Source organism: Podarcis melisellensis (assembly GCF_964234715.1).
Source record: "Podarcis melisellensis genome assembly, chromosome: 4".
Taxonomy (NCBI): Eukaryota; Metazoa; Chordata; class Lepidosauria; order Squamata; family Lacertidae; genus Podarcis; species Podarcis melisellensis.
In genome coordinates, this window is record NC_138531.1 from 42,421,280 (window position 1) to 42,447,149 (window position 25,870).

At 40.6% G+C, this 25,870-nt stretch overlaps 1 protein-coding gene across 3 annotated transcripts; it reads right to left on the reverse strand.

Moving 5' to 3' along the window:
* Window positions 1–25,777, reverse strand: PCYT1B (phosphate cytidylyltransferase 1B, choline). Of its 3 annotated transcripts, none has more exons than XM_081909028.1 (9): window positions 25,617–25,777; window positions 22,706–22,923; window positions 9,235–9,334; window positions 8,138–8,254; window positions 6,690–6,841; window positions 5,269–5,347; window positions 4,458–4,600; window positions 3,146–3,334; window positions 1–1,594 (listed from the first exon to the last, which is right to left on the reverse strand). In XM_081909028.1, exons 2-9 carry the CDS (start codon window positions 22,772–22,774, stop codon window positions 1,382–1,384), a joined length of 1,062 nt encoding a protein of 353 aa, XP_081765154.1. In that variant the 5' UTR covers window positions 22,775–22,923; window positions 25,617–25,777; the 3' UTR covers window positions 1–1,381. The 3 variants fall into 3 exon arrangements, with proteins under 3 accessions (XP_081765154.1, XP_081765153.1, XP_081765152.1); XM_081909027.1 differs by having other exon boundaries at window positions 25,554–25,777; XM_081909026.1 differs by lacking the exons at window positions 22,706–22,923; window positions 25,617–25,777 and adding an exon at window positions 17,427–20,827.
* Between the last annotated feature and the right edge of the window lie 93 nt (window positions 25,778–25,870).

Sequence of the window (25,870 nt, forward strand, 5' to 3'; positions counted from 1 at the left end):
TAGACTACATTCAGTTTAATGGGTCACAGATTATGTAGGCCTGCTGTAGGATCACAAACAACGTCATTCTCTTTGTAATATCACTTTTTAACAAGGGAGGAACTCAGAAAGGCTGGTGGCAGATGTTTCAGAAGTTATTGTAGGGAGGTTATAAAGGTATGGGCTGACTTTATATAGGGAATATATATATGTTCTTCTGAATACCTATTTGCTGAATAAATCTTGGGCATAAAATAGGGGGCATGTTTTATTTTCTTTTAAAAACAGATTCATGCATTGGATAGAATAAAATGTAGTTGTATGCATAATTCACTGTGGAACTGTTAAAACCTTCCAATTTTACAAAGGTCTGTAATGAAGAGGCAGTTCTAATGTAATCTTTTTTTCCTATAGGATTCCCTTGGGTATTTACACATTAAAACATTTAACCAGAATGAAAAAGCATTTCAGTCAATCCCGTGAGGCTGACCTCTTAACAGTTAACTTGTTCAGTTTCTAGTCACATTCTTAGTTGAGAAAATAATTTTAAAATTAACCCTGTGGATACAAGATGACTGGGGGCTAGCCTGGACATTGGCCTTTTTATAGATTAATCAAAAATAAATAAAATTCCCCAGATATGAAATAGCTTTCTCAACAACATCAGGGAGGAAACTCTTACAAAAAAAGAAAAGAAAATTAGTTTTGGGTGCATTAGTAAAACATAGTAAGAGGTGACCAAACAATTTGTGTTCACATTAAAATAAACTGGCCCTACAGAAAAGCCTGCTCAACAAGCAACATTCAACAAACTTAAAAGATTCAAAGTATGTCCATTGTGAAAGACAGGTTAAGTTCTATAAACATGGTTTGATTGGGAAGGTTATTGTTCTCCCTTGTTTGCATTGTGGGAGCTTTTGCAGTTTCCAGACAGTACTTCATTTTCAAAAGTTCAGCTTTTAGCAAATGCGCAGTGGAGTTCAAATGTAGATGCATCTTGTGTAGCCAAAGGGAATGCCTCTTAATACCATATACCAGCTTTGTTTGTCTGAAACGACGCATGGTTCGCCTTCAGTGCAGGGATTTCCCACAACTCTTCAAGGTGCTCAAGCAACAACAACTGCAACCGCACAATGAAGTATTGATAATTGTTAAGAAATGAGTCAAATGTTTGCATATCCTTTCATTGTGTGCTGTTGGTCTGGCAGTTCCCTCTTCAGCAAATATCTGTGCTGTAGCTGAGATCTTCTGTGCTCCATTATCTGTGTGGTGCTGCATACTTTTCAAGAAACATCTCATACCTCATTTACCCTCTTTATTCTTTCCACTTGACTTCTGAATTAGTGGGACCAATTGTGGTTCCTCCCTCCTCTTTCTACTCATTACCTTGCTCTTTCCTTTTTTACTTTTCATCTTCATCTCCTTCACTCATGCTGCTAATGGATGCTGAGGCGGCTTTTGGGGAGGAAGGAGGTGAAGCCTTTCTGAAGAGCCAGGGGGAAGGGGGAGATGGAGACCGTGATGGGGAACGCCCTCGTGTTGGGCTGCTTGTGGGGCTTTGCCTTGGAGACAAGGCTTGAAGCATGCGCCCACTCCGCTCTTGAAACATCTGCTTCTGGAAAGCAAACAGAGAGGAAAATAAGTATTTTCTTTCTTTCTTTCAGCACACTAGCAGTCTCAGCAGCAGATTGGTGTGTTCTTGCACAAAGCTTGGGAATTACTGCTATAGAGACTACTACGAACTAATTTGGGGAAATAGAAGCAAAACAGAACTGGAACAATTTACAGGCGTTTTTATTTTAAGTGGACTGTGCGCTCCTTGCCTAACTTCTAGAAATTGTATGTGGGCACAGAATGTATTATTTCGCAAATAGTTATTATAATAATAGCATATTAATGGATGCACATTGCTGGTCTGAGAAGTTGGCATGCTTGGAACTATTCCTGTACGTGCAATGTCAACACTGAAAGCAATGTCTGATATGGAAAATTAATGTTAATAACAATTTTGACAGTAATAGCAAGTTATCATGAAAAAGCTCACCTTTTGCAGTTGCTGACATGGACTTAATTTCCCCCCTCCCCCAGGACACATGGGCTTTACTGTCATTAAGCTTTTCTTTAGAACAATGCCACCTCTGATTTCACTCTTCAGTGGATAATTTTATGTGGCTTGGCACTACAAAGGCCTTCATGTAAAATTGCTTCTAGTTCCTTACTCTGTCATTGCTGCCACTCTCAATCACACAAGAAACAAAAATTGTTTCCTCTTTGAACTTTCCGTCTATAAGTCAGTGTGCAGTCATACACTACAACTGCACCTCCTTAGGACCAGTCTTAGTGCTTTACATAGCAGCTTTTAGTGTGCATAGTGCTTTTTAAATCCTAACTTGTGGTAAAAAAAAATAAAAATTGATGGCAAAGGGCATGCTTTGCAAAAGTGGGATTCCAGGTTTAATTCCTTGTATCCCATTAAAAGGATATTGGGTAAAAGACCCAAGACTTTAAAAAGTCATAGCTAAGCAGAATAGATGCTGGACTTTGTGGTTTCTTGCACAACACCAAAAAAGAAGGCACAACACAAAGCCTATATAATGCAAATTGACAATAAATTGCTTAATTTAAATATATCTCTTCATAGTGAGGAAGACTGATTGGGCGAGCTGTGCCCCTTCTCGGTCTGCTGTCCAGGTGCTAACTGATGATGGGCATTTTTAGTGCCGCTGTTCTTATGGTTTCAATATCATTACACTGGACTTGGAGTGGGCACCCCTTCAAGCAGAGGACTTTCCTTGATAAAGTCAGAAACTTGGTCAACCTAGCCAGACTAGATTGATCAATGGTCTGGCAACACAAAATAGCTTCAAATGGTCATACGATTTAATGGGTCCCACTTTACTGATTTACAAGCTGTGGCTAAAACACTGTGGCTTATCTATGGCTATATTATTCAAATCTTCCAAGTCCAAATTAACTACACACTGCCTCTGAAAAAAGACTATAAACGTTTCCTAATGTGTATCAGGTATGTTTTCCTAATATTAATATTTACAGTGCACAGAATTTGCAAAACCAGTCTGTTGTAAATCCTGCTGCAACTTGCTGTAGCCTCCACTGATATTAACAGAGATGGAAGTAAATATAAAGCACAGTTTAGAGTATGTACCCAAGCTCCGTCTGGCCCAAACAGCTCTAAAAAGTTCCCAATAAATTCTCTAGACTTCTCTTCCCATTTCTGAATGAGATCATGACTTCTTTCTTCCACTCGGTTCACAAACTCTTTCGACTTTTCTTCCACATTCTTCACTTTTTCTTTCATTTTGTCCACCTGGTTCTGAAAGCGGTATTTCTTCTCCTGGTAAACATGAAAATAAATAATTTTGTTCCAGGTCCTGCTAGTTCAAGACTATATTGCTCCAGATTATAGAGGGTACAGACAGAAACCATCACATTGGTGGAGAAGGGAATAACTGTTATCTGTCTCCAGTAGGCATCCATTTATTACATGCAGCCTGTTTTGAAATTGTGGCCTCTTTGTCCTCTTTATGAGTCCAGCACTGCAGCTGTTGGGTAGATGGCTAGTATAGCAGAGGCATGATGGGGTGACTAGTGCAACTTAGTACTTTAAGTAAGAATCTCAACCTGAGCCAACCTGCTGGCTTTAGGTGTAGTGGAGGATGCTGTCATGGGCAGTATTGAACTACACTCCAATTGCATGTCTGTTGGGTGTCTCTACATGGAATGGAGGACTACCATCTTTTGCTCCTCCAGATGCTCACCCAAAGGCATAAGGCAAGAGAAGCTGAGAAGCAAACTGAACTTTGGAAAAACAACCTCCAATTTATTTATTAATTTGTGGGACAACTTGTGGCTACACAAACCATTGCTTAACTTTATGCGTGAACCAGGCTACTGTTTATCATTGATACTGGTCAGGTCTTTCATTCTGTTCACTGCTGCTGTGCTCTTTTTAATCCTTTGTGCTTATTAAACACACATGGCTTTAGTTTTTTTTGATACTTCTGAGTATTTTAATAGCAAAGCTGTTTGGAAACACTATAAATAATTTCATCTTTTATTAAGCAACATTGGCCAGGCAAATATGCCTGAGAAGCTTGCATGATGGGCATGAGGGCAACAGCATGCTGTTTCCCGCCAGAATCAGGTATTCAGAGGCATACTGATTCTGAACATGGAGGTTCCATTTAGCTATCTTGGCTGATAGGAAAGGCAGAACTGTGTGAGGAGCTTTGGGTAGGTGGAACCAATGGAAGGTGTTGTGTCTTAGTTTAGTGGATAGAATTTGGTACTTGCATTCAGTTTTCTCAGTCTAGAATGAATGTAGACATTGGGCTAATTGGACTGACATTGCGCTTCCTAGACCTTGTCCCTGTTCTGGCATGTCCCTCTTCTGGGCAGAAGGTGGGTTATAATCCAATTTCGACATTGAACATGACTTAAGAGACCAATGTACTTACATTAATAAAGCTGACATTCAACTCCTTAGCGGTGTATCCCCTCTGGAGGTTGCGACGGGCATAAACATCATAATCACGTACAATTCTTGTAATAATATCTGAAGTTGATATGCCCTCAGTTCTCTGAGTTGGTACAAACATTCCTGATTAGAAAGGAAAAAGGAAAAGAGCAATGATTAACCTCCAACTTTCATATAAGAATCATTTGTTTGAGAATGGCCTCATTCTGGCCCTTGATTTTTTATTTTATTTAAATACTTGCCAAACTATCTAACCAATTCAGGACATCATGTATTTATTTATTTATTTGTTTGTTTACTGAATTTCCTTGAATTCTTGAGCAATCAAAAGGACAAGTAATAATTTGCTTATTTCTAATCTTCTGTTCTCCAGTAAGTACAACAACCTGAGCAGTGTCCTCTACAAAGCTCAGGGATGGAACTTTAAATACTTTGCTCTTTGGCACTGTTAATCGTGCTGATAACAACTTAAATTAAAGAGATTTCTGTCATCACACAGGAACTTAATTTGTTCTCTTGAGATCAATATTGACCCCAGTAAAGATGGTGGAAAGATTCCAATTCTCCTTAAGAGGATGTAGTGTGAGTTCACTGTCTCACATAAAATTCAGAAGATTGTGTGTAGAAACTAGCCTACTGTTCAAGGGCAAAATTTACACTTGTTGCTCTGCCCACTTTATCCTCTAGCCTCTGTGGCCCCTGGAATGTGGCCCAGAAGGGAATGTGGCCCTCAGTCTAAAAAAGGTTGCCCACTTTAAAAACACGTAGTGAAAGCATAAACTGGCACCCACCTGCTTCCTTTATATGCTTGTAAACATCATCTGAACCAGCAGAAGAATATGGAATGTCATCATGGGCTACAAAATCAATCTGGAATACATGGAAAAATGAAGAAATGAAATTAGGTTGACCCTTGATAAAGGCTTGGTTGTTAATTTTAAAGCATAACTTATTTACTTGCTTTTACCAGCTTTCCTATGAACTTAAAGAAATATGCATTGCAGTAATAACCTAAGACATTTTAGGCTATTGTTAATTGGTGGTTGCGATTAATATGTAGCACATGAGATTATGGTTTAATTATGAACCTTTCTTTTAGAGAAATGCTTTATATTTGTGTAAGTGATACCAATAAGGAACCTGAAGCTGGGGACTTCCGGTGGAGCGCGTCTTCGGAGCGAGAAGGGATTCGGCTGAGAGCGCGAACCCTGTCCTACAAGGGAGGCAAAAGGGGGTGCAGAGGGGCGCAAGCACCCCAGATACACGTCCGGAGGGTGTCCGGAGGTACAGGGGCCCAGCAGAGACTGGACGCGGCTCGCCTCACCGTCAGGTAACCTTTTAAAAAGGCGAAGAGAACGGCGAATAACAATCTATTGTTATTGTTGAGCAGTGTTTTTAGTGCAAAAGCATTCTGTATTAGTTAAGGCCAGGTAGTTAGTCTTGTCATTCAACTGAGTACTGGAAATTTTCCAAATTTTCTTGGATGTGCTACAGTAGGAGAAACATTTAAGCCGGTGCACTTGGTGTACACGAGTAACTTTGCACATCAAGCTCTTGAGTCATTAGACTACACTGTTTGAAGCAACCCCAAATTTAGGTACTACAATACCTACAGCAAATCAATTTTAATAATCCCATGACTTTAAATAGATCAGACGTTTTAACTTATGCATGTTTAAATTTGTGCCAAACACTGCTCCTTGTAAAACAAGGGAGTGTGATGGGGTCTCAGTTGCTTTTCCAGCCCCCAATGAGCCCTCAATCCACTTATCTATCTGCTTCTGCTTCTTTCTCTTTCGTCATTTTTTTATTTCTTTGTTTGGTGGTGACAGAAAGAGAGTGAGGTCTCATTTCCTGCTCCCTTCACATGCATTTGAAATGCCCCCTGGGAAAATGAGGATTCCTCCCAACCTTAGCACCTGCATCAGCACCATAGTAGCATCTCAAGGAAAGTAGAGGGGAGGAAAGACATCCCTTGCTGCTGCTGCCATTGCCACAGCCAAGTATGGGAGGTCAAAGAGGAGTGGGAGTTAATTTCTAGCTTGGATTACAGTTTGAACCAGAAAGGAACTAAGAGAAAGAAGGAAATGGCCCAGTTCAGAAGAGTGGCATGTTTTATATGCATGCCAGATTCATATTCTAAACAAAAGTCAGCAACCTCATTAAGCTTCCCCCCCCCTTCCTCATCTGTTGAACAAGGAGAGAAAGGCACCTTATGTTTTTCCAGAAACTCCGGTGTTAGTGTCCACGGAGCATCTCTGATTACTTCATCAACGTAGCGGCAGTGTCTGAGGGCCTCATACCTCTCTGCTTCATTCATTACAGTGAAGCCTTTAAACTCGTGGGTTAGATCATCACTGCAAACTGACATACGCACATGAAAAAATCAGAACAGAACAACACAGGCTCTGTAAAACGTAGTACACCTGTTTGGTTAGAAATTCTTCAAAGCTATCTTTTCTCAGTTAAATTGTCAAACTAAATCATACTTGTTCATGACTGTGAAATTAAAACAAAAAGATGTTACAAACAAGCTGTAACGAGAAATGGTTGCATCAACTCTGTGCCTTGATACAGGCTAATCAAAGGCGATTGGGCTGCAGTTCAAATTATCTGGCAGCACAAATGGAAAAGAATCAGATTCTCTGATTACATGCACCATGTATAGTAGGCCAGCATGCTTAAGGCATAAGACATCTGAAGGCAGCCCTGTTTAGGGAAGCTTTTAATGTTTAATAGGTTATTGTATTTTAGTGTTCTGTTGGAAGCCGCCCAGAGTGGCTGGGGTAATAATAATAATAATAATAATAATAATAATAATAATAATAATAATTTTATTTGCAATTAACTTGTGCTCATTGAGCTTTATGCACTTCGCAAAATAAATAAAAACTTGGGCAGAAGGGGGGGCGGCATCTGGGGGGGGGCTTTGGCAATCCCACCCACCCACCATTGCACTAAGTGTGTTTTGACTATATTCAATTTTGGTTTCCCAGGAATGTAATCCCTGCTTAAATAGCGTGTCTCTTGTAATTTGCTATCAGCAATAGCTCCATGTGTCTTTTCTGCCATAATTAGACTTTTCTAAAACTCACTTAGCCATCTGAGGCTCAGTTTGAGATATATTTATGGATCTCTTAGCTTCCTTTCCACTACAAGTACTGCCATCCTTCAATGCCAGCAACTGGTGAACAAAGTAGTATTTTGCCCCAGCACAGAAGCTTGGATAAGATGCTTTTCAGTGCACCTCATGCTATATCATGATAGTTCTATGGGATTTAAGAAAGAAGAATCAGAAACTGATTCTTGATTAAATCTTAATTTAAAATTCTTCCTGATTTTGTTCCCATCAGATCTGAGATTAACTACCGTACATCCACAGCCAATAATGTACTTGCATTGGGGTGGAATTAAATACACATTATATGGAGATCAGATCAAAGGTATAAGGTTCAAGATCCCATTTCTCACAGTGGCTAAACAGATGCCTAAGGGAAGCTCAAAAGTGCAACATGTGGGCAGTAGCTTCCTCCTCCTGCTGTTTCACAGTGTTTTGCCTCTGGGTGGGTTCAAACTAGCAACCTCCTGAGCATGCTCGTAAAGACTGCACCACAGATATGATCAACCCAATGATAATATTTGTTCAAATGCTAGCCTTACCTCCTACCAACAAGTAGCTATTAGGAAACAGAGTTTTGGCTTGCATAAGAGCTCTAGCATGGCCAGCATGGAAGAGGTCGAATATTCCATCTGCATAGACTCTGACAGGTCTGTCCACTGTGGGAGCAAGGAAACAATGTCCAGGTCAAAGCAGAACTGTACCTCAAATCTGTGTCAGACTACTGTGAGGTATTGTTGGCTACATATATTCAAAATAAAAAATGGGTACATTCAAGCACCCCTACTCCCAGATTTGGTGAATTAGTCCAGATTAGGACAGAAGAACAGCAGCAATGTAGAAATAAGCTACCAGTCTGAAGAATTTACGTAAGTTATGTGTACATCATTGGACCAAAAAACACCTAACAATAATACTTCATTGTAGAAGATTTCAGATATTTGGTGGTTTGCTTTAATATCAGCATGCCACTGCTGCTTAGTGAGTTTCTAGCTAAGATAGAAGTTGCTCCCTTTCACCCAAACATTTTATGATAGGATCAAATTTTATTCCCCACTGTCCATACGCTCTGTCTATACAAATGTACTCTCTGTAATCTACGAACAGACAAATGCATACATTATAATGACTATCTCATATTAGATTAATGTCAGCATTCACACACTGACAATTCCAGACCAATATTGCAACTGTCAGTTTTCACTGGTACAAGTTGGAAGCATGGGAAATACATCTAATATATGTGATCTACAAGTAGCAAACTTTCTTCCTTGTCCATGAAAAGAAAACTGTGCTTACAGGAAGATTCATTCCCTAAACTTAACTCTCCTGAAAATACAATATAATGGACTGAAAAATATTGGATCCAAACCTCTTTTTCTACCTAAAGACAGTCACAAAATTCAGCTGAGGTTGTCAGCACTTACAGATATCTCTCCTTTCACTTTTTTTTTTACTTTAACACAGGTACAATAAAAAGCATGTGCAGCAATTGACTAAACAATTAAATAAACAACTAAGCAATTAAATAAACATATTTTACGTTTTTCCTGTAAAACTCCTAATCAACCTGCAAGGGCAAGTATCGAAGCTGTATTCCATGAAATTGATTTATATTTCATAAATCCAGAAGACTCACCTGGTGTTCCAAGGCGGGCCTGAGCAATAGTTAGCTTCTCATGGGGAGCTTTGCACTGGCAGCTTGTATCACCTGCAAACGGAGCAGGTGCAGACAAAGTCTAGAGACAGGGAAGGGCAGATCGGGGTAGGGTGGACCAAAACATATTGTTAATTATTGCTCTGTGCATGACCTTTTTGCTCATTGTCATCACACAGAAGCACTTGATATAGGAACAAAGTATGTTGTTTCAGTCGTGAAGAGAATTGCATATATATTTTTTAACATCCTAGAAGGAGTTCGTTTTTAGTCCAGCTTTTGGAAGTATGCATGCCGCTTTCAAGTCACTCTCTCACTGACTTCAGGCTGTGAGCAAGAGAGGCTTCATTCTTAGGATGCTGGTTACAATAGATATTTTTCCCATGTTTGCTTCTTCTGTACAGCTGTCAATATAGTACGACTGGCATCTTTCAGAGTTACACAGCAGAGTATTTCTGAACATAGCTTTAAAGAACAAAACAAAACTAACAGCCAAAGATTTTAAGGCATGGGTAACCAAGGTGGTAGCCTTCAGATGTTGCTGGACTACAATTCCCATCAGCCCCAGAGAGCATGGCCAATGAACAAGAAGGATGGGAGTTGTAATCCAACAGCATCTGGAGGGCACCATTTAAGGCAGAGGCTTTTAAACTTTTCATGTTAGTTACACACTTTTTAGACATGCATTATTTTGCGGTACAATAATTCAGTTTTACTAGCAAACCAGGGTTATGTGACACACCTACACACTGCAGCTGACACCCTAATCATGTGTTGTGATACACAGTTTGGAAAGCTCTAATTTAAGGTCTTGTTAGAGACAAATATTAAGGGTTGTGTCCAGGGGCGTAGGAAGGGAGGAGGTGGGGGAGGACTGCCTTGAGTGCCCTCAATGAGGGGGGTGACATTTGACTCGCCGCCCGTCCTCGACTCCCAAGACTACCCAGAGCCGTCGGGGTAAGGAGGGGAGCTGTGTCGTTTTGCCGACGGCATTCCCCCCTTCCCCCTTTGTTTTGACAGCTTGGGGGAGGCTTGGGAGTCATGGGCAGGCGGCACGCCGAATGTCCGCCATGGGCAGCTCGCTCCGCCCCCAGCTTCAGGGTGAGCACACTGCTCCGGGCCCCTGAGTGGCAATAATAATGATAATAATGATAATAATGATAATGTATTATTTATGCCCCGTCCATCTGGCTGGGTTTCCCCAGCCACTCTGGGCGGCTTCCAACAAAATATTAAAATACAATAGTCTGTTAAACATTAAAAGCTTCCCTAAACAGGGCTGCCTTCAGATGTCTTCTAAAAGTCTGGTGGTTTTTTTTCTCTTTGACATCTGGTGGGAGGGCATTCCACAGGGCGGGTGCCACTACTGAGAAGGCCCTCTGTCTGGTTCCCTGTAACCTCACTTCTCGCAATGAGGGAACCGCCAGAAGTCCCTCGGCACTGGAACTCAGTGTCTGGGCAGAACAATGAGGGTGGAGACGCTCCTTCAGGTATACTCGACCAAGGCTGTTTAGGGCTTTAAAGGTCAGTACCAACACTTTGAACTGTGCTCGGAAACGTACTTTCCCGCGCCTGGGAGGGCACCCTCTGCACCACGCCCCCCTCAGGAGCGCACCCGCCCTGGGCAGTGTGAGCATATGCTCTGCTGCTGGTTGTGTCCAATGGCAGTGTCAACAGAAGGCAGCTTGCACAACCAATATTTTCTATTCCCCTTCTTGTGCCTGGAGTTTCTTGTAACACCAAAAAACCATACCAGAAGGCAGGGGGGTTAACAGCAGAGGATGTGTCTTAACCATCAATGTTTCCCCCTATTTCTTGTTAATTTGGAGATATGCTTTGATGGGTGAATTTGCTGCCCAGAAAAACCAACAGTTCTGCCCAACTGGGAATAAACTGGGCTTGCCCATACACACATCCTCTTCAAGAGTCCACACCCTTTTCCTCAATATGATTTTGTCCTAGATTGCTCCAGACAAGGTAACCAACTTTGTGGCATATTTCTCCTCCATGAGCTGTTCACAGCAACACAAATGAAAATAATTGCTCCTGTCCTTTCAGACAAGAGAAGGATTACAATAGCCCTTGATCCTTCCTGTTTGGGGTGTGATTTACTATAGAAAGTCACAATTTTTCTTGCTTATGTTTTCAAAGCAGTCCTTTAGGAACAGAAAGCTTTCTTAACAAGAACCAGATACATCCCATTTTAGACTTGATATTTCAACTCTACATTGACTTCTGGGAGCCATTCCATTGGGCCTGAATAGCTGCTAAAGAAGGGATATCATTTTCTAATAAAAAATGAGGCGGGTCATTCTAGACATTCTGAATTTTTAGATGACGCGAACCAGGAGAACTGTACTATGTGATTTTCCTCAAATGTGTTGTTTAGCTTTTAATCTCAATAAAATCTATGGCCCAGATAAGAAGAGCTAGTGCTGTCTTTCCGTGCACTAAAATATTTCTGTCTATTCCGGAGCACTGGTGTCATATCATATCCTTTAACTGCTCTTTAAAAGTCTTGAGAGCCATAAAAGAGAATTGAATAATTAGGGCAAAGAAAACATCTTGTTCATTACCACTGCTATCTGTTACATAAACATGTGGGGAAAGTAACATTAAAGGGATTTTTAAGCATGTAAAATCTGTTACATATACCTAGTACTCCTACTTCTGATGTGCAATGTACACTTAAAGCAAACTTTAAGGGTTGGGTTTTGTGGAAACTGACTGACCACGTAGTACAGTGTTTCCTTTTTATTATACATGATCATACAGTCTGGGCTCTTTCCTATATTTTCTAATCACTGTCTTTCCCCCTTGTGTCTTTGTAATAGTTGAGTGCTAAACTGCCTTTTTATTTCTAAGTAAGGTCAAGTTACACAACATCCAGTCCAATGTGGTTCACGCTGGGATAAAGAGGAAGGTAGAGATGTTAAAACAATAATGGCTATGGTCCCATGCCTAGAAGATTATAATCTTGACTTAGCTAGTAAAAGGCTGTTTCCTGGGAGATAACCTAAAGAAAATAGACCTTTTTTTAGTCGTTTCTCTGCCCCTCCACCCCCTACTCTTGCATCTCTCTCCTTGCTTGGTAGAATAAGGAAAGCTTTTTGATTATGGATGCTTGAGAGTTCTGAAAGGCCTTCCTTTGCCACACACTGAACAGTTTATGCTAGCATTACAGCTTATCAGAGGGAATAGTCTTCAAGCCTTTAGCTTCAAAGTTTTCTTCCGGGTCCTGTGGCCAGCATGACTAAGCCGCTTCTGGCGAACCAGAGCAGTGCATGGAAATGCCGTTTATCTTCCCGGCGGAGTGGTCTTATTTATCTACTTGCTCTTGATGTCCTTTCGAACTGCTAGGTGGGCAGGAGCTGAAACTGAACAACGGGAGCTCACCCCGTTGCGGGGATTTGAACCGCCAATCTTATGATTGGCAAGCCCTAGGCTCTGTGGTTTAGACCACAGCGCCACCCGCATCCCACACATTTTACTGGGTTGCCCCAGCCACTCCAGGCAGCTTCCAACATATATAAAAACATAAAAAATAAACATTATTTTTTTAAAAAAAAAACTTCACTATGTAGAATTGCCTTCAGACAGCTTGGGGTTCCAATAACTCCATACCCTCCAACATTTCTCTAATGAAGATAGGGACATCCTAAGGAAAAGTGGGACATTCCGGAATCAAATCAGAAACCGGGACGGCTTCTAAATAGGGACACTTGGAGGGTCTGCCCTTGCAGGTTCAGTGGCACTGGGAGTGCACCAAGTAGGAGGTCATGGAATGCAGAAGGGACCCATTTTCAGCCAGAGGGTTCACATTTTAAGGGACTTTAGTTCCCCAAAAGGGGATGACACCAAAGGTAGGTGGACTGGAGGCAGAGGCTCAAAAGCCTTCGTTCATTTCCAATTCTGATCTAAGCTATTTCTGTTGCCTTGCTCCATAAGCTCCCTCTGCTGGTCTGTAACAGGACACACATTCTCTTATCACTCCAGTGAGCAACACTGCAAGTCTATACCTGTCTACTCAGATTTAAGTCCCACTGAATTCAAGTGGACTTACTCCCACATATGTAGCTTTGCATAGATTGAAGCTTAAAACACGCGAGTTCCACTCACAAAATCTCTGGGTGTACATAGGGTATATGAATTATCTCAAGGAATAAAAATGGAAAACAATGTTCTACACACACACACACACACACACACACATGCTTATATTCTGCCCTTTTGGTATCTACCTTATTCTTGCTTCCATTTTGGGTTGAATGTGTGGCTCTACTACACCTGATTAGAAACTGTCATCCAGCACCAAGGGCCTTCTGGCGGTTCCCACACTGCGATAAGTGAAGCTACAGGGAACCAGGCAGAGGGCCTTCTTGGTAGCTGTCCCCACCCTGTGGAATATCCTCCTGTCAGTTGTCAAGGAGATGAGTAATTATATATATTTTAGGAGACATCTGAAGGCAGCTCTGTATAGGGTGGGCAGGGTACAAATAAATTATTATTATTATTATTATTATTATTATTATTATTATTATTATTATTATTAAATTTATATACTGCCCTATACCTGGAGATCTCAGGGCGGTTCACAGAATAAAATCAAAATATAAAACCACAAAATATATAATCAAAATAAAACCAACTACCCAATAACACCCCCCCCGACAAAACACACATTTTAAAAGGGCATAGGATGACAATCAAATCAACCAAAGGTCAGGTTAAAAAGGAATGTTTTTTGCCTGGCGCCTAAAGGCGTATCATGAAGGCACCAGACAAATTTCCCTGGGGAGAGCATTCCACAGACGGGGAGCCACTGCAGAGAAGGCCTGTTCTCATGTTGCCACCCTCCAGACCTCTCAAGGAGGAGGCACATGAAGGATAACCCCACCCAGCGGTTTCATGTAGATGTTAAACAATGTGTAGGACTGAGCCCTGCAGAACACCACAGTAAAGGTTCCATGAGGCTGAAAAACACTCCCCAAGCAACACCCTCTGGGAACGACCATCCCAGTAGGACTGGGACCACCACAAAGCGATGCTGCCCACCCCTAGTTCAGACAGTCACTCCAGAAGGATACCATGGTCAATGGTATCGAAAGCTGCTGAGAGGTTGAGAAGAATTAACAAGGACATGTTCCCTTGTATCTTTCTCAACAGAGGTCATCACACAGGTTGACCAAAGCAGTTTCTCTGCCAAAACCAGGCCTAAACCCCGACTGAAATGGATCCAGAAAATCAGTTTCTTCCAAAAGTGCCTGGATCTGGTCTTTTGTAAGTGGTATATACATTTTGTTAAATAACTAACTACACGAGTGATAAGGAAGTACTTTGTTAGGGCATTGCCTATAAACTTCCAAGCTCCCAGAGGCCAGTTCAAATGTTCTGAAATTCATAGGGCAGGAATAGCTATCATTGTGTCCTCCAGATGTTGTTGGGCTGTATGGGAGCTGCTGTCCACCACATTAGCTACCTCTGTCATGGGGTGTGGCTTTCTCTTGTGACTATGCCCCCTCAGATTTTGTGTGGCAAACTGCTTGTGTGAAAGCACTTCCATGTAAAACCAACATAATTGAATAAAGCTCACAACTTTAGTGTTTCTCTGGCAACCATCTAAATATTCTTATATACATATCCCCAGGACCACTAGAGCTGGTGTGAAGACTAAATGCCAGATTTCACTTCCCAGGAAGTGAAAGCCCCAGGAAGAATGGCCAATTGTAATAGATGGTGGGGATTGCAGTTTTTAAACTGAATCTAACATTAGACGGAAAGAGTATATACAATTCTGTATTCCTTATTTGTTTTCTAATTCTTTTTTTATCTGTTAGGGTTATTGTAGGCCATCTGCTCCTGTAGACCTTGCTTCAGTGAGCAGGGAGGGAGCCTTGTAATTTTCTGATCCTTTTGAGTTTAGGGGCCCAGAATCAGTTGGCATGGGAACTCTTCCAGAATCCTACTAGTTCTCTATGTTGTCTATATTTTGAGGTTTCAAACACAGACCGCAATTTTCATGTGGGGTAATTTCAATCAATCAACTCCAATATATGTACAAAGTCAATTCCTGCATTGTCCTATTTATTCTCTACCACTTCAATAAATGTTTTATGCTGAATCCTGACCAAATGAAAGCTGTATTTTCTTGACCCTTGCTAACAGCACATTTATTTCATGCAGGACTTAGATTATGGATAGGAATACGTACAGTCCCACCATATGCTTATTTTAGAAGTTTAAGTGTTCCATAAATCTTGATTCACACAGTGTCACTCCTGTCTTTCATTCAAAACGCTGTGGAAATTGAAAACAAACTCTGGTAATATTAATATAGTTCTTGAAGCAATAAATATTCCCAGATGAATGCTACAACAATAGGCAAAATGCATATGCAAGTACCAAGTTCACACTAGACCCGGTTCAAATCCACACTCAGCCATGAAGCTCACTTGGTAATTTTGGACCAGTCAACTTCTCTTGGCCTAATCTACATCATAGAGTTGCTGTGAGGATAAAATGGGAACAGGGAGAACTATGTATGCCACCTTGAGCTCCTTGCAGGAAAGGCAGGATATAAAGAAACAATAAACAAACAAACAAATAAATAAATAAATTATTTTCATTCTTCTTGTCTGATAATGGGATTCTAATATATTCCAGGATATTTTTGTTGTGCATGAGGTTTCAACAGGAAACTCTTTAACAGTTATCATAAGCACGATTCAATGCAAAATGTCTGTAACCATCTCCATGCTTTAAACAAAACATTTTTTTTAAAAAACCCAACTCATCCCTATTAAAAAGTTAATTTAAGTCACGTTCATCAATTATTATGGAATTTTAATAGCGTCTAAAATAGAAAGTTGAATGTAAGCATTAAATGATTGTTTAAACACTGGTAAAAATCAAAGTTATTATTCCATCTCAGTGTTAAATAGTCTCCATGCGAAAGTATTAAACTACTGCCTACGTCACAGTGACAGCTTGGCAAATTGGTTGCCTGAGTTTTGCTTTCTCAGGAGGCAGTGATGGGAGTGATTAAATTACTTTTTAGGAAACGAAAATGGGAAAAGTATTTATCGCTATGGAAAACAGTATGCAGCCCCCAGGGTACTTCGTATTAGATTGCTGCGGCATGGTTAGGATTAAGCTAGATATCCTTTTCATGTACCCATCACAGAATACCCATCACTGACTCCCAGGTAAGTTGGCCTAGTAGTGTAGCTTACTTACTTTTGGAAGTAAACCCAATCCTATTCACACACATCAGAGGCCATTTCTTTACCCTTCCTAATTATAATCTGCTAGTGCACTCATCTCTTACAATGCAAACCCTTCATAGTAGCTCTTATAGTATTACAAGCATAACTTATGCAACGAACAACTTCAGAGAATCACCAAGCTGAACTCTTTATTCCCCCCCTATAAAAAATCTGAGAAAAATTTTGATTGATACAAAATGTATATGTGAAACAATGGTAATGAAAATATTCAAAGTGGGTGCTGGTCTAATTCAGAACAGCCTCCATGCAGTGAGGAAGGGATGCTTAATTCTATATGCAGCTAGCTTCCTTACAAACAGTTTCTATAGATTAATTACTGAAGAAATGCAGATTTTTTCCTAATGCTACTGTCCCAACTCATATGCTCTCAACTGCTTGAAAGTAATATCATCCATTTTGTGCACACTGGAATCCCTGAAAACCAAAACAAAAAGTGATATCTGTTACATTCTTTTCCAGTGTTTCTCTAAAAGGCAGTTTTTGCTTTTTTGATGATTAAATCCCTTCTTCCCTGCCCTTTCATTTTTTAAATCAGCAGAAAGGCAAAGAACAGGCAAGGAGTAAAGGAAGAGTTCTGTTGCAATCTGAACCTAACAAAGGGATGGGGAAAGCACCATTTTTTAATTTTATTTTTGCATAGCTCGAGACACTCAGTTGAAAGAGAGAAACATGCAACAATCCCTAAATTGTCTTTCTTAATGCAGTAGATATAATTAATACTTTGTAATACACATTTTCACAATATAGACAATAAACACAAAGAGCTAAAATGGATGAAGCTGTTTTCTAATTTCTATTCAGGCTATAAAGTACTGCCTTCATTACATCCTAATAAGACAAAGAGCTCAAAGGGTGACAAATAAATGTATCCTTTTGTCTCTTACTTACCAGCCGAGGCTGAGGACATGTGTGTTCTATCTCCTCCATGGTTTCTGAAGGAAGCTCATTAGAAAGGGATGTTGGGATACCTGTTTCTGACTCAGCATTAGTTGCAAGCACTGGCATGGCCAGTGAATGCTGCTTGCGGTGATGCCCTCTCTGCTATTCTCTTCTCAGTCAGATAATGTTTTCCTTTCTCATGTAATTCTCTCCCCCGCCTTCTCCCCCTTCGCTTCTTTTCCTTCCCTTGAGAAATTAAAGGTTTTTCTTTCAAGGAGAAGCCAAGAGGCAAGGCCTCAGTTTATCACTATAACAACCAGCTAGCAACAGAGCAGCTGGTACAGGATACAGTATTCTGATTTGCATGGTGCTTTCTGGTTGGTTCCTGTCATCATAGTACCACTTTAACTGAGTTATGTGATATATACTGGGAGGCGGGCTGATATGAACGCCAGCAGAACATCTCTCTCCCTCACCCCTTTTTATATGGTGCTTTTGTAGTTTTTGGTACAAACACAGATGTATTTATGCATTATACAAATCTTCTTCAAAGCTTTATTGCAAAATATATATCTACATGGCTATATCTTTTCTGATTTTGCAAAAACAAAAAGCAGTCTTTATTTATCTGAAGAATATTGGTTTAAGACTTAATATTCTATTTCAGTATGTGTTTGGATGCATGACCTGCTTTATTTTTCCTGAATTAAATGTGCTAATTGCTCATACACATTTGGATGCAAAAATGCCCAGTATATACATACATCTAATTTAGGATTTTGCACATTCCAGGCCAGTACTAACAATCAGCATGGTGAGGTAAAACAGATTACTTATAACCACCTCTCGGTAAGTAAGCTAACCCTCTTATCAGGCCAACTCTCACACATTTTTACATAGTTAAATCAACATGGGTGGACTTTTCCTTTGAATGCTGACATGTTAAACTAATCTGATGAATGATTTCATGTCCAAGCACAATATTCTAATATGATTTCCTCCCCAAAGACCTTTTAGTGTTTGGAAAATTATGAGCTAGATCACTCAACAGTCCAGATCAAACTTGGCAAAATAATGCAGTCTTGACACGGTAAATTTACATTTGTGTGTACAAATATCAGCAGTGTTGAGGTACTGAAAGGACAGCTCCTCAGATAAAAAGTATTCATGTGATTATTATTATGTATGATTATTTTTATTTTTACATGTAGCCTGAACTCCATAGAAGGCCTACACTAATACAATAAATGTTTTGCATTCAGAAGGTCACAGGCTTAATTTCCAGCATATCCAGGTAAAGGAGCTGGAAAAGATCTCATCTGTAACCTTGGAGATTGTATGAACAATATTGAGCTACATGGACTAGTGATCTGATTCAGTATAAGGCAGGGTTTTGTGTAGCCAGTCCTCAGTTCATACTCCTAATATCATCCACATTTCGGTAGCTGAATTGTTTACTAAACAATATACAGTAGCTGTGTGCCACTTATTTTTAAAATCTGTCATGCTCACAAATACCACTGAATAAATTATGACTGCTTTAGATGTTTGAAATTGTGGTGTGTTTGCAAGAATCCATCCAGAACCATGAGCCCTAGATAGCCCAAGAAATCAAACTAAGGCATGTCCATAGGTAGTCCCAAGCAAATCCCAAAGCTTTCATGTAATTATATACTCCAGTCAACAGTCAGTTGGATGTAGTTCCTGTTCTCAAGCACAGATAGGCAGGCAAGCGGAAAATTTGAGGTAGGCCAGAGAGAAAGAGTGTGTTTTATGGAGAGAGAGAGCCAAACAAAAAAAGAGAGCAGCCTGTGTATCTAAACCAGCAGCCTACCTAAACTTTGGATGCAAAACTGAGCTAGCATTTCCTGGAGGCTTGCTAATCCCAATCAGGCTGCAACTGGTGAACAACAAGTGAAGTACAGACATTAAACCAACTAGGGCCTGAAGAACTCTGTCATGGTATCCAGTCCTAACAGATGGAGCTTATAGGTATAGAAGCTGCATTCTGGATAACTGATATATCACAAAAATAAGAGACACCTGAAGTGTATTTGGGGTTTTGCCTTCTTTCCACACATCTACTTAGATATCTATGACAGTTCATGTAGCACTTGTAGAGCTCCAGGTATGTGTCTGATAAGTGGACAATCTAGTAGATGGTTGTTTTGACCATCTTTTGTGCCCATTTCACATCACATGACTTACAGGACTCATACCCTTCAAAGACCCATATTTATTTATTTTTTACAAGATATAATACAAAGCCACCTATGGAATTCTCCTGATCCATGAAATATTCTATCATCCCAGAGATCCAACAGCACAAGCAAGAGGACACAAAGCTGGCACTGATCTGAAACAGGGCAGGTCCAGCACTCTAGACATAACTGCAGGTATAGGCCCAGAGATTCTTGGTGTGAGTTCAGGACCATGGCCAGCAATTTCCTAACTAAGGCTACAGAAATGACCTCAGCTCTAGCCTGGAGCAACGGTCGGGGTTTTATGGCCTAGCCAGCAGTGTCTTTCTGGGAGCTCCATCCCCTTAAGTGACCTTAAGTGTCTACATCTTTAAGGACCCGTGTCCTGCTCTTCAGACACTAGCTCCTTCCAGGAGGCGAAGGCTAGAATAGTAGTGATTTGGTTGAATAACACTTCCCAAGTTGGGAAAGGTTTCTTCTGTTCACTGGAAGAGCCTGAGGTCCACTCCTTAGAGGGCAGTGGTATTTCACCAGGTTTTAGTGTATGTTGTGCAGGATCCAAGATGGAGGGCTCTACTTAGGAAAGCGCGGTGAGTTGGTCTGACTTCTCTGAGCAGCTGATATTTCAGTCTTAATACCAGGCCATGATAAATGTTAAGCTTTTGCAACAGAGTAAAAAGGCAACTCAAAGCACTTCCAGGCAGTGACTAACACCCACAATCCATATGGGGCTGATTATGCTTATTGTTGCTAGTGCAAATGTACTGGCAGGATCTGCATGAACCACTGCTGGCACAGTCAATATACAGTACTAGATGGCATTTTCCTAGGGGGAACTTTTGCTTCCTGTCTGGAGCTCTGGGTACCAGTGGAAGCAGATCTCTGAAAGCACTTTTACTTGTGGAAGTTGCTTTGACTCTAGCAACATAATTAAAAACAACATCCTTAGTGAAATGGAAGCTAAACCAGCTGTAGCAGAATGACTCATAGCTAAAGCTTTACAGATAAGCTGTATTATTTAAATGTCACTTCAGACAAAGAGGATGGCTTTATGCAGAGGAGAAGGGGGGAAAGTCAAAAGAGAAAGCAAAAAAGGGCATATAAAATGGACTATGGAGGAAGTTCAGAGTTTGTGAGATGTAGGAGTAACAAAACAAATCAAAACAGTGTAACAAAACTTCACCAAAATTCACTATATTGGGGGGGGGGAGGGAATCAGGACCAATATTTTACTTATTTTTGTCTTATCATTAAGGCTGAAATCTTCTGAAAACTAAAGACGAATAATTCTCAATGATTTTCTGTTGTATAAAAGCCTTTTTACTCAAGAGTTTTCAGTCACTGCATGAATATAAAGCATTTCTGTTGCAGGGGAATCAAACTGCCCCAGTACTCAAAAATTTGTTGTTGGAAAAATATGACAAACTGCAACATATTCTTGTAGCTAATGCATTATTGGTGGTGATGATATTTAGCAATTATATAATACTTCGGAATGGTCAAAGCACCTTATTTAAGTTTATATACAATTGTGGTATGCCATTCTTGGGGAGATCCATCATATTCTCTCTTCCCACCTTCAGGTCTTAAGACTCACCAGCTTATGCAGACTTTGGGGTTTTAATAGATCCTGCTGAAATGCAGATTTTTGGGTTTTAATAGATACTGCTGAAATGACATATTTTTCACTGGGCTATTCTGGTGCTGTTTTCCAAGTGTTTTCTTTTTTGTGACTCTGATATGGTATTTTTAGAACGTGCATTCTTGTGGTTTTAGATTGTGATTTTATAGTTTTAGTTTTTGGAGTCATTGCTAGCCACTTTGAATATAGTTGCATAGCAAAAGGAGATGGAAACCTATTTACATTAAGTAAACAGAAATCGTATTAAGTATCCTTTACAACAACAGCCTTGTGAGGAAGTCAGCAGCATCGTGTATTTAGCTAGGAATGACCACAATAAAACAACAAACAGGTGCTTCTCCCCTGAAAAAAAGTATTTGATTGTGTTCTGGCTCCCACACATGGTCATAGCTTGGTCGCTGCCAAAGGCTTTATTGCAAAATTCACTTCGATGCTTAACTGTGTATCAGGCTACATGGTTCAGAAGTTCAGAGCGGAGTTAGGCATAAGCTAAGGCAGTGTCCAAAAACTTGATACCCCATCCATATATGCCTTTTCTGAAGAGCAGGGTGGGCACATTCATTCCTGCAGTTGCCATCCCAAGCCATAGGACTGGGCAAGCAAGCAGACACTGTTATGAATACAGGATGGGTTTGCTGGGACTGCCTTTGCTGCATCCTTGCAAATGGAGGTGGAAATGACAAGATTGGCTCATTGTCTAGCCTCAGGTGCCCCTCTAGGAGTGGGAAGCAGTTTGCAGGCAGGAGGCAGTGCTGCATCAAGTCAAGTCGCTCTGTCACTGTACTCTGGATGTCTGATGACCAAAGTAGAGATCTTCCCTGACAATCCACTCTGCGCCTCTTCAGTACCCAGTTCAGAACCTTCCAGACAGCTGGGTCCCTTCCCAGGATCCAGCTTCACACTTTGATCCCATTATTCCTCCCCCTCTGCCCAGCCCTAACAAGAAGTCTCCATGGGGCCCATGACACACTGGGCACCTGGCAGCCATGCCAATTTTTAATGCAAGTGCTAAAATTTGCTTACTAAGTCATAATGGCATACAAGAATATTGAAGAAATGAGGGATGTCACATCACCCACTGCAGACTGTTTACCACAATGCAATCATAACCTTTCTACTAAGTTTTGTACATTTAAACTACTGTCTCACTATTTACTTTAGTGCCTTAGCTTGCAATATACTATAGCCTCAAATAATGTGTACACCCTTTTGAGAGGTGGTGGTGGAAATCATTGTGGTCTAAGACCCTAAAGCTGTATTTGCTGTAATATATATCAATAAAGATGTGCATCTTTACATTGCTACTTCACAAGTCATTTTTGGCAAAACGTACAGATTATAAATGTTAAAATAAATAAAATCTTGTTCATGAGTAATTATCTGATTTTATAATTACATGTATGATTGATTTATTTTTAGCAGAGAGAAATAAAAGCATCACTCACCTTTCGCTGACATTTGTAGGAATGAATTGCTGCAGCTCCTTCTATTTTGCGTTTTTGATGGCCCACCATTCTTACTAATGTGCTTCTCTTTCACTTTGCTTTCTGAGGTTTTCACTTACAAACTGAGCATGTTTAAAGTTGTTCTGAGTCACCTGATAAAACGTCAGGGTGTTTTTCCCCCTCCTCAAAGAAGTGGACAAAGGTTATGCCAAGCTGTTCTGTATGATGAGGATTAAAGATCATGTCAGCATAAGCTGCTGGTGATAAGACTATTTACAATATGACGACCCAAGTCTGCATGCAGTTTTTCTCCTTCTCAAGCCTTTGAACATTTATATGCACTTAAACCCAAGCAAAATCCATTGAGATTCAACTGGAGTTATACAGTGAGAGGAACTAGCATGGTTATTTTGAATTAAAGTTGTAAGAAAGAAATAATTAAGTATGTTGCACAAACAACTTTAGAACCAGGATAAAAAGGCTATTCTTTTAAGCTGAACTGGAGCTATAGCAACAGTTTCAGTTTGTAAAATTAACTGTGTCATTGGTTAACATTCTGGTGTTGATTGAATGAGAAAAACAGTTTAGTTGGCAAGAGCAGAGGAGTGTGGTTCAATACTCCAATGTCATATTTTATACACAAAAATAATTAAAAGGTTTGCATAGGAGGTTGAGTGGCTATGGAGCAAGATCTAAATGAGACTTTTACTAAGCTTGTTAACAACAAACTTTGACCTGCAAAATGTGGGCAGCGATCACATGGCCTTGAATGTACTGTCTCTCTGCCTCAGTCCCCCAGTATTAAAATGAGGTCATGAATTCTATTAAAGAATGGCCTACTTCATTGATATGTGTTATGGGTCTTCATGACAGCGCCCCCAGTCTAGCTAATACTGTATTATTTGTGACAAAAGCTGCAAGCTTAAGCACAGTTACTTGGGCATAAGTTGCATAAGTTGCTTCTGAGTGAACATTTATGTATTTGTGCCATTTCTAGAAAAACCCACTGATCAAAGTTCCCAAGGGAGTTTACAGAAATCTATAAATTATGCAAATACAATGCAATCCATAAGACAACCTCAATACAAATAACATAAAATCATAGAGCCAGTGTAAAACCTCACCCAAACCATCTAAAAACAGACAAGCATAATACTGTATATAAAAAACAACCTTAAAACAGCAAAGACAAAGCAATTCATGTCCAGATCTAAATGCACTAAATAATTATCAAGAGGTCTAAGGCTTTCCTGTCAACTTCCCCAACAAGCACAGAATTGAGATGGATGTCCTTATTTACAGTAAGGACCCCTGACCATTAGGTCCAGTCATGACCGACTCTGGGGTTGCGGCACTCATCTTGTTTTATTGGCCGAGGGAGCCGGCGTCCAGCTTCCGGGTCATGTGGCCAGCATGACTAAGCCGCTTCTGACGAACCAGAGCAGCGCACGGAAACACCGTTTACCTTCCCGCGGGAGTGGTACCTATTTATCTACTTGCACTTTGACGTGTTTTCGAACTGCTAGGTGGGCAGGAACAGGGACCAAGCGACGGGAGCTCACCCTTTCGCGGGGATTCAAACCTCCGACCTTCTGATCGGCAAGTCCTAGGCTCAGTGGTTTAACCCACAGTGCCCCCATGTCCCTTATTTACAGTAGGCAATGTCTATAGCACAGTGGAAGTGTACATGTAGAAGCTTTCAGAAAGGAAGCCTGTAGCTCAGTGGCAGAGCACCTGCTTTTCATACAGAAGGTCACAGGTTCAGTTCTCAGCATCTCTAGGTAGGGTTGAGTCAGACCCTGGAGAGCCACTGCCAGGCAGGGTAGGGAGTATTGAGCTGGATAACCAATGATCTGACTCATATGGCAGGTTTCTGTGTCTGAGGTTCAACTCCTAGCAGCTCTGGTTAAAAAGATCAAATAGCAGGTGATGGGAAAGACCTCTGACCACTGCAGTCAAGAGCAGGCAACACTGGCCATTGTCCAACTCAGTATGATACAGTTCCATAAGTATTTTTAAAATTAAATTTCTACCCTGCCCTTCCTCCCAAAGGAGTCCATGGTGGCAAATGTGAAAGCACCAGGAAAAAGTAGCCAAAATGTTAAATGTGCAGGTGCATGTATGTGCTTGTTTAGTCTATTATTATTATTAAAAATACAAACACTTAGGAGTGTGGGGAGAATTGAGACTGTGTCACACAGGAATGGAGGTTTACCCCATTTAGTCGGAAATAACCTTGTTGCACCTGCCACTTTTCTTTAGAAAGAAAGCCATTTTCTTGTTTACAGTGACCTAATAAGGTTGCATACACACTGACTATATTTTAAAAACACATTCCCCAGACCCAAATAATTATGGGTATTGTAGTTTGTTCAGAGTTACTGGGAATTGTACTGGTGAGGGATAAACCACAGTGCCTATTATTCTTTGAGGGAAGGAATGTGCTTTGAATGTGCTTTAAAGGTATCGTGTGCATGTAGAGCTGGACTAGTACCATATACTGTACTGTAAAACCATTTTCACATTAAGTTATGCTAGAAATAATTAGCAGCAAGAATTGCTATGCAACTACATATAACAGAAGTTATAGATAACCCCCCTGCAATAGGCTCTACCATACTTATTATTTACATTATGTAATGCAAGCACCCAAACATTATTTAAAGGAAACATGGGCACCCTTGCCACAAACAAATAATAAAATCACCACAATTCAAGCAACGCATCGGCAGGTAAAAAAATAAACCAAATAAGAGTCAAAATTTTAGTCTTTAAAGCTAAGAATTCAAACCCGTTCCAAGCAAGGGAAGTAAAAGTCCAAAGATGCGCAAGAAATGACATTAATTACATTTACAAATCTAGTTGCCTGTTTTAGGCATGAAGAAAGGTAACCTAGGGTTTGCAAACATACTGCAGCCATAATTCGCCCCTGTCCGTATCTTTTTATCCCACCACATTCGGAATGCACGAAAGTACAAAGAAGGAAACGATGCACAGCTTTCCATCACCGTCGCCGTGCGCGCGCATTCACACCCTCCTCCCTTCCCTCCTCCCCAACCCGCCGCCTCCCCGAAGCAGCCAGCCGAGGTGCCGCTCAGCCACTCTTATGGCTCTTTCCCTTCGACCCTGAAGCGGAATAGGAAGGACGGATGTCGTCACCGCGGC

Excerpts from the sequence above, each read along its gene's own strand:
- PCYT1B (XM_081909026.1), bottom strand. The coding sequence starts at position 17,543 with ATGCCAGTGCTTGCAACTAATGCTGAGTCAGAAACAGGTATCCCAACA. Across the intron at positions 8,255-9,234 it reads GGCCCGCCTTGGAACACCAG|TGGACAGACCTGTCAGAGTC; the intron begins GTGAGTCTTCTG and ends TTGCTCCCACAG. Across the intron at positions 4,601-5,268 it reads CAAGCATATAAAGGAAGCAG|GAATGTTTGTACCAACTCAG; the intron begins GTGGGTGCCAGT and ends CTTTCTAATCAG.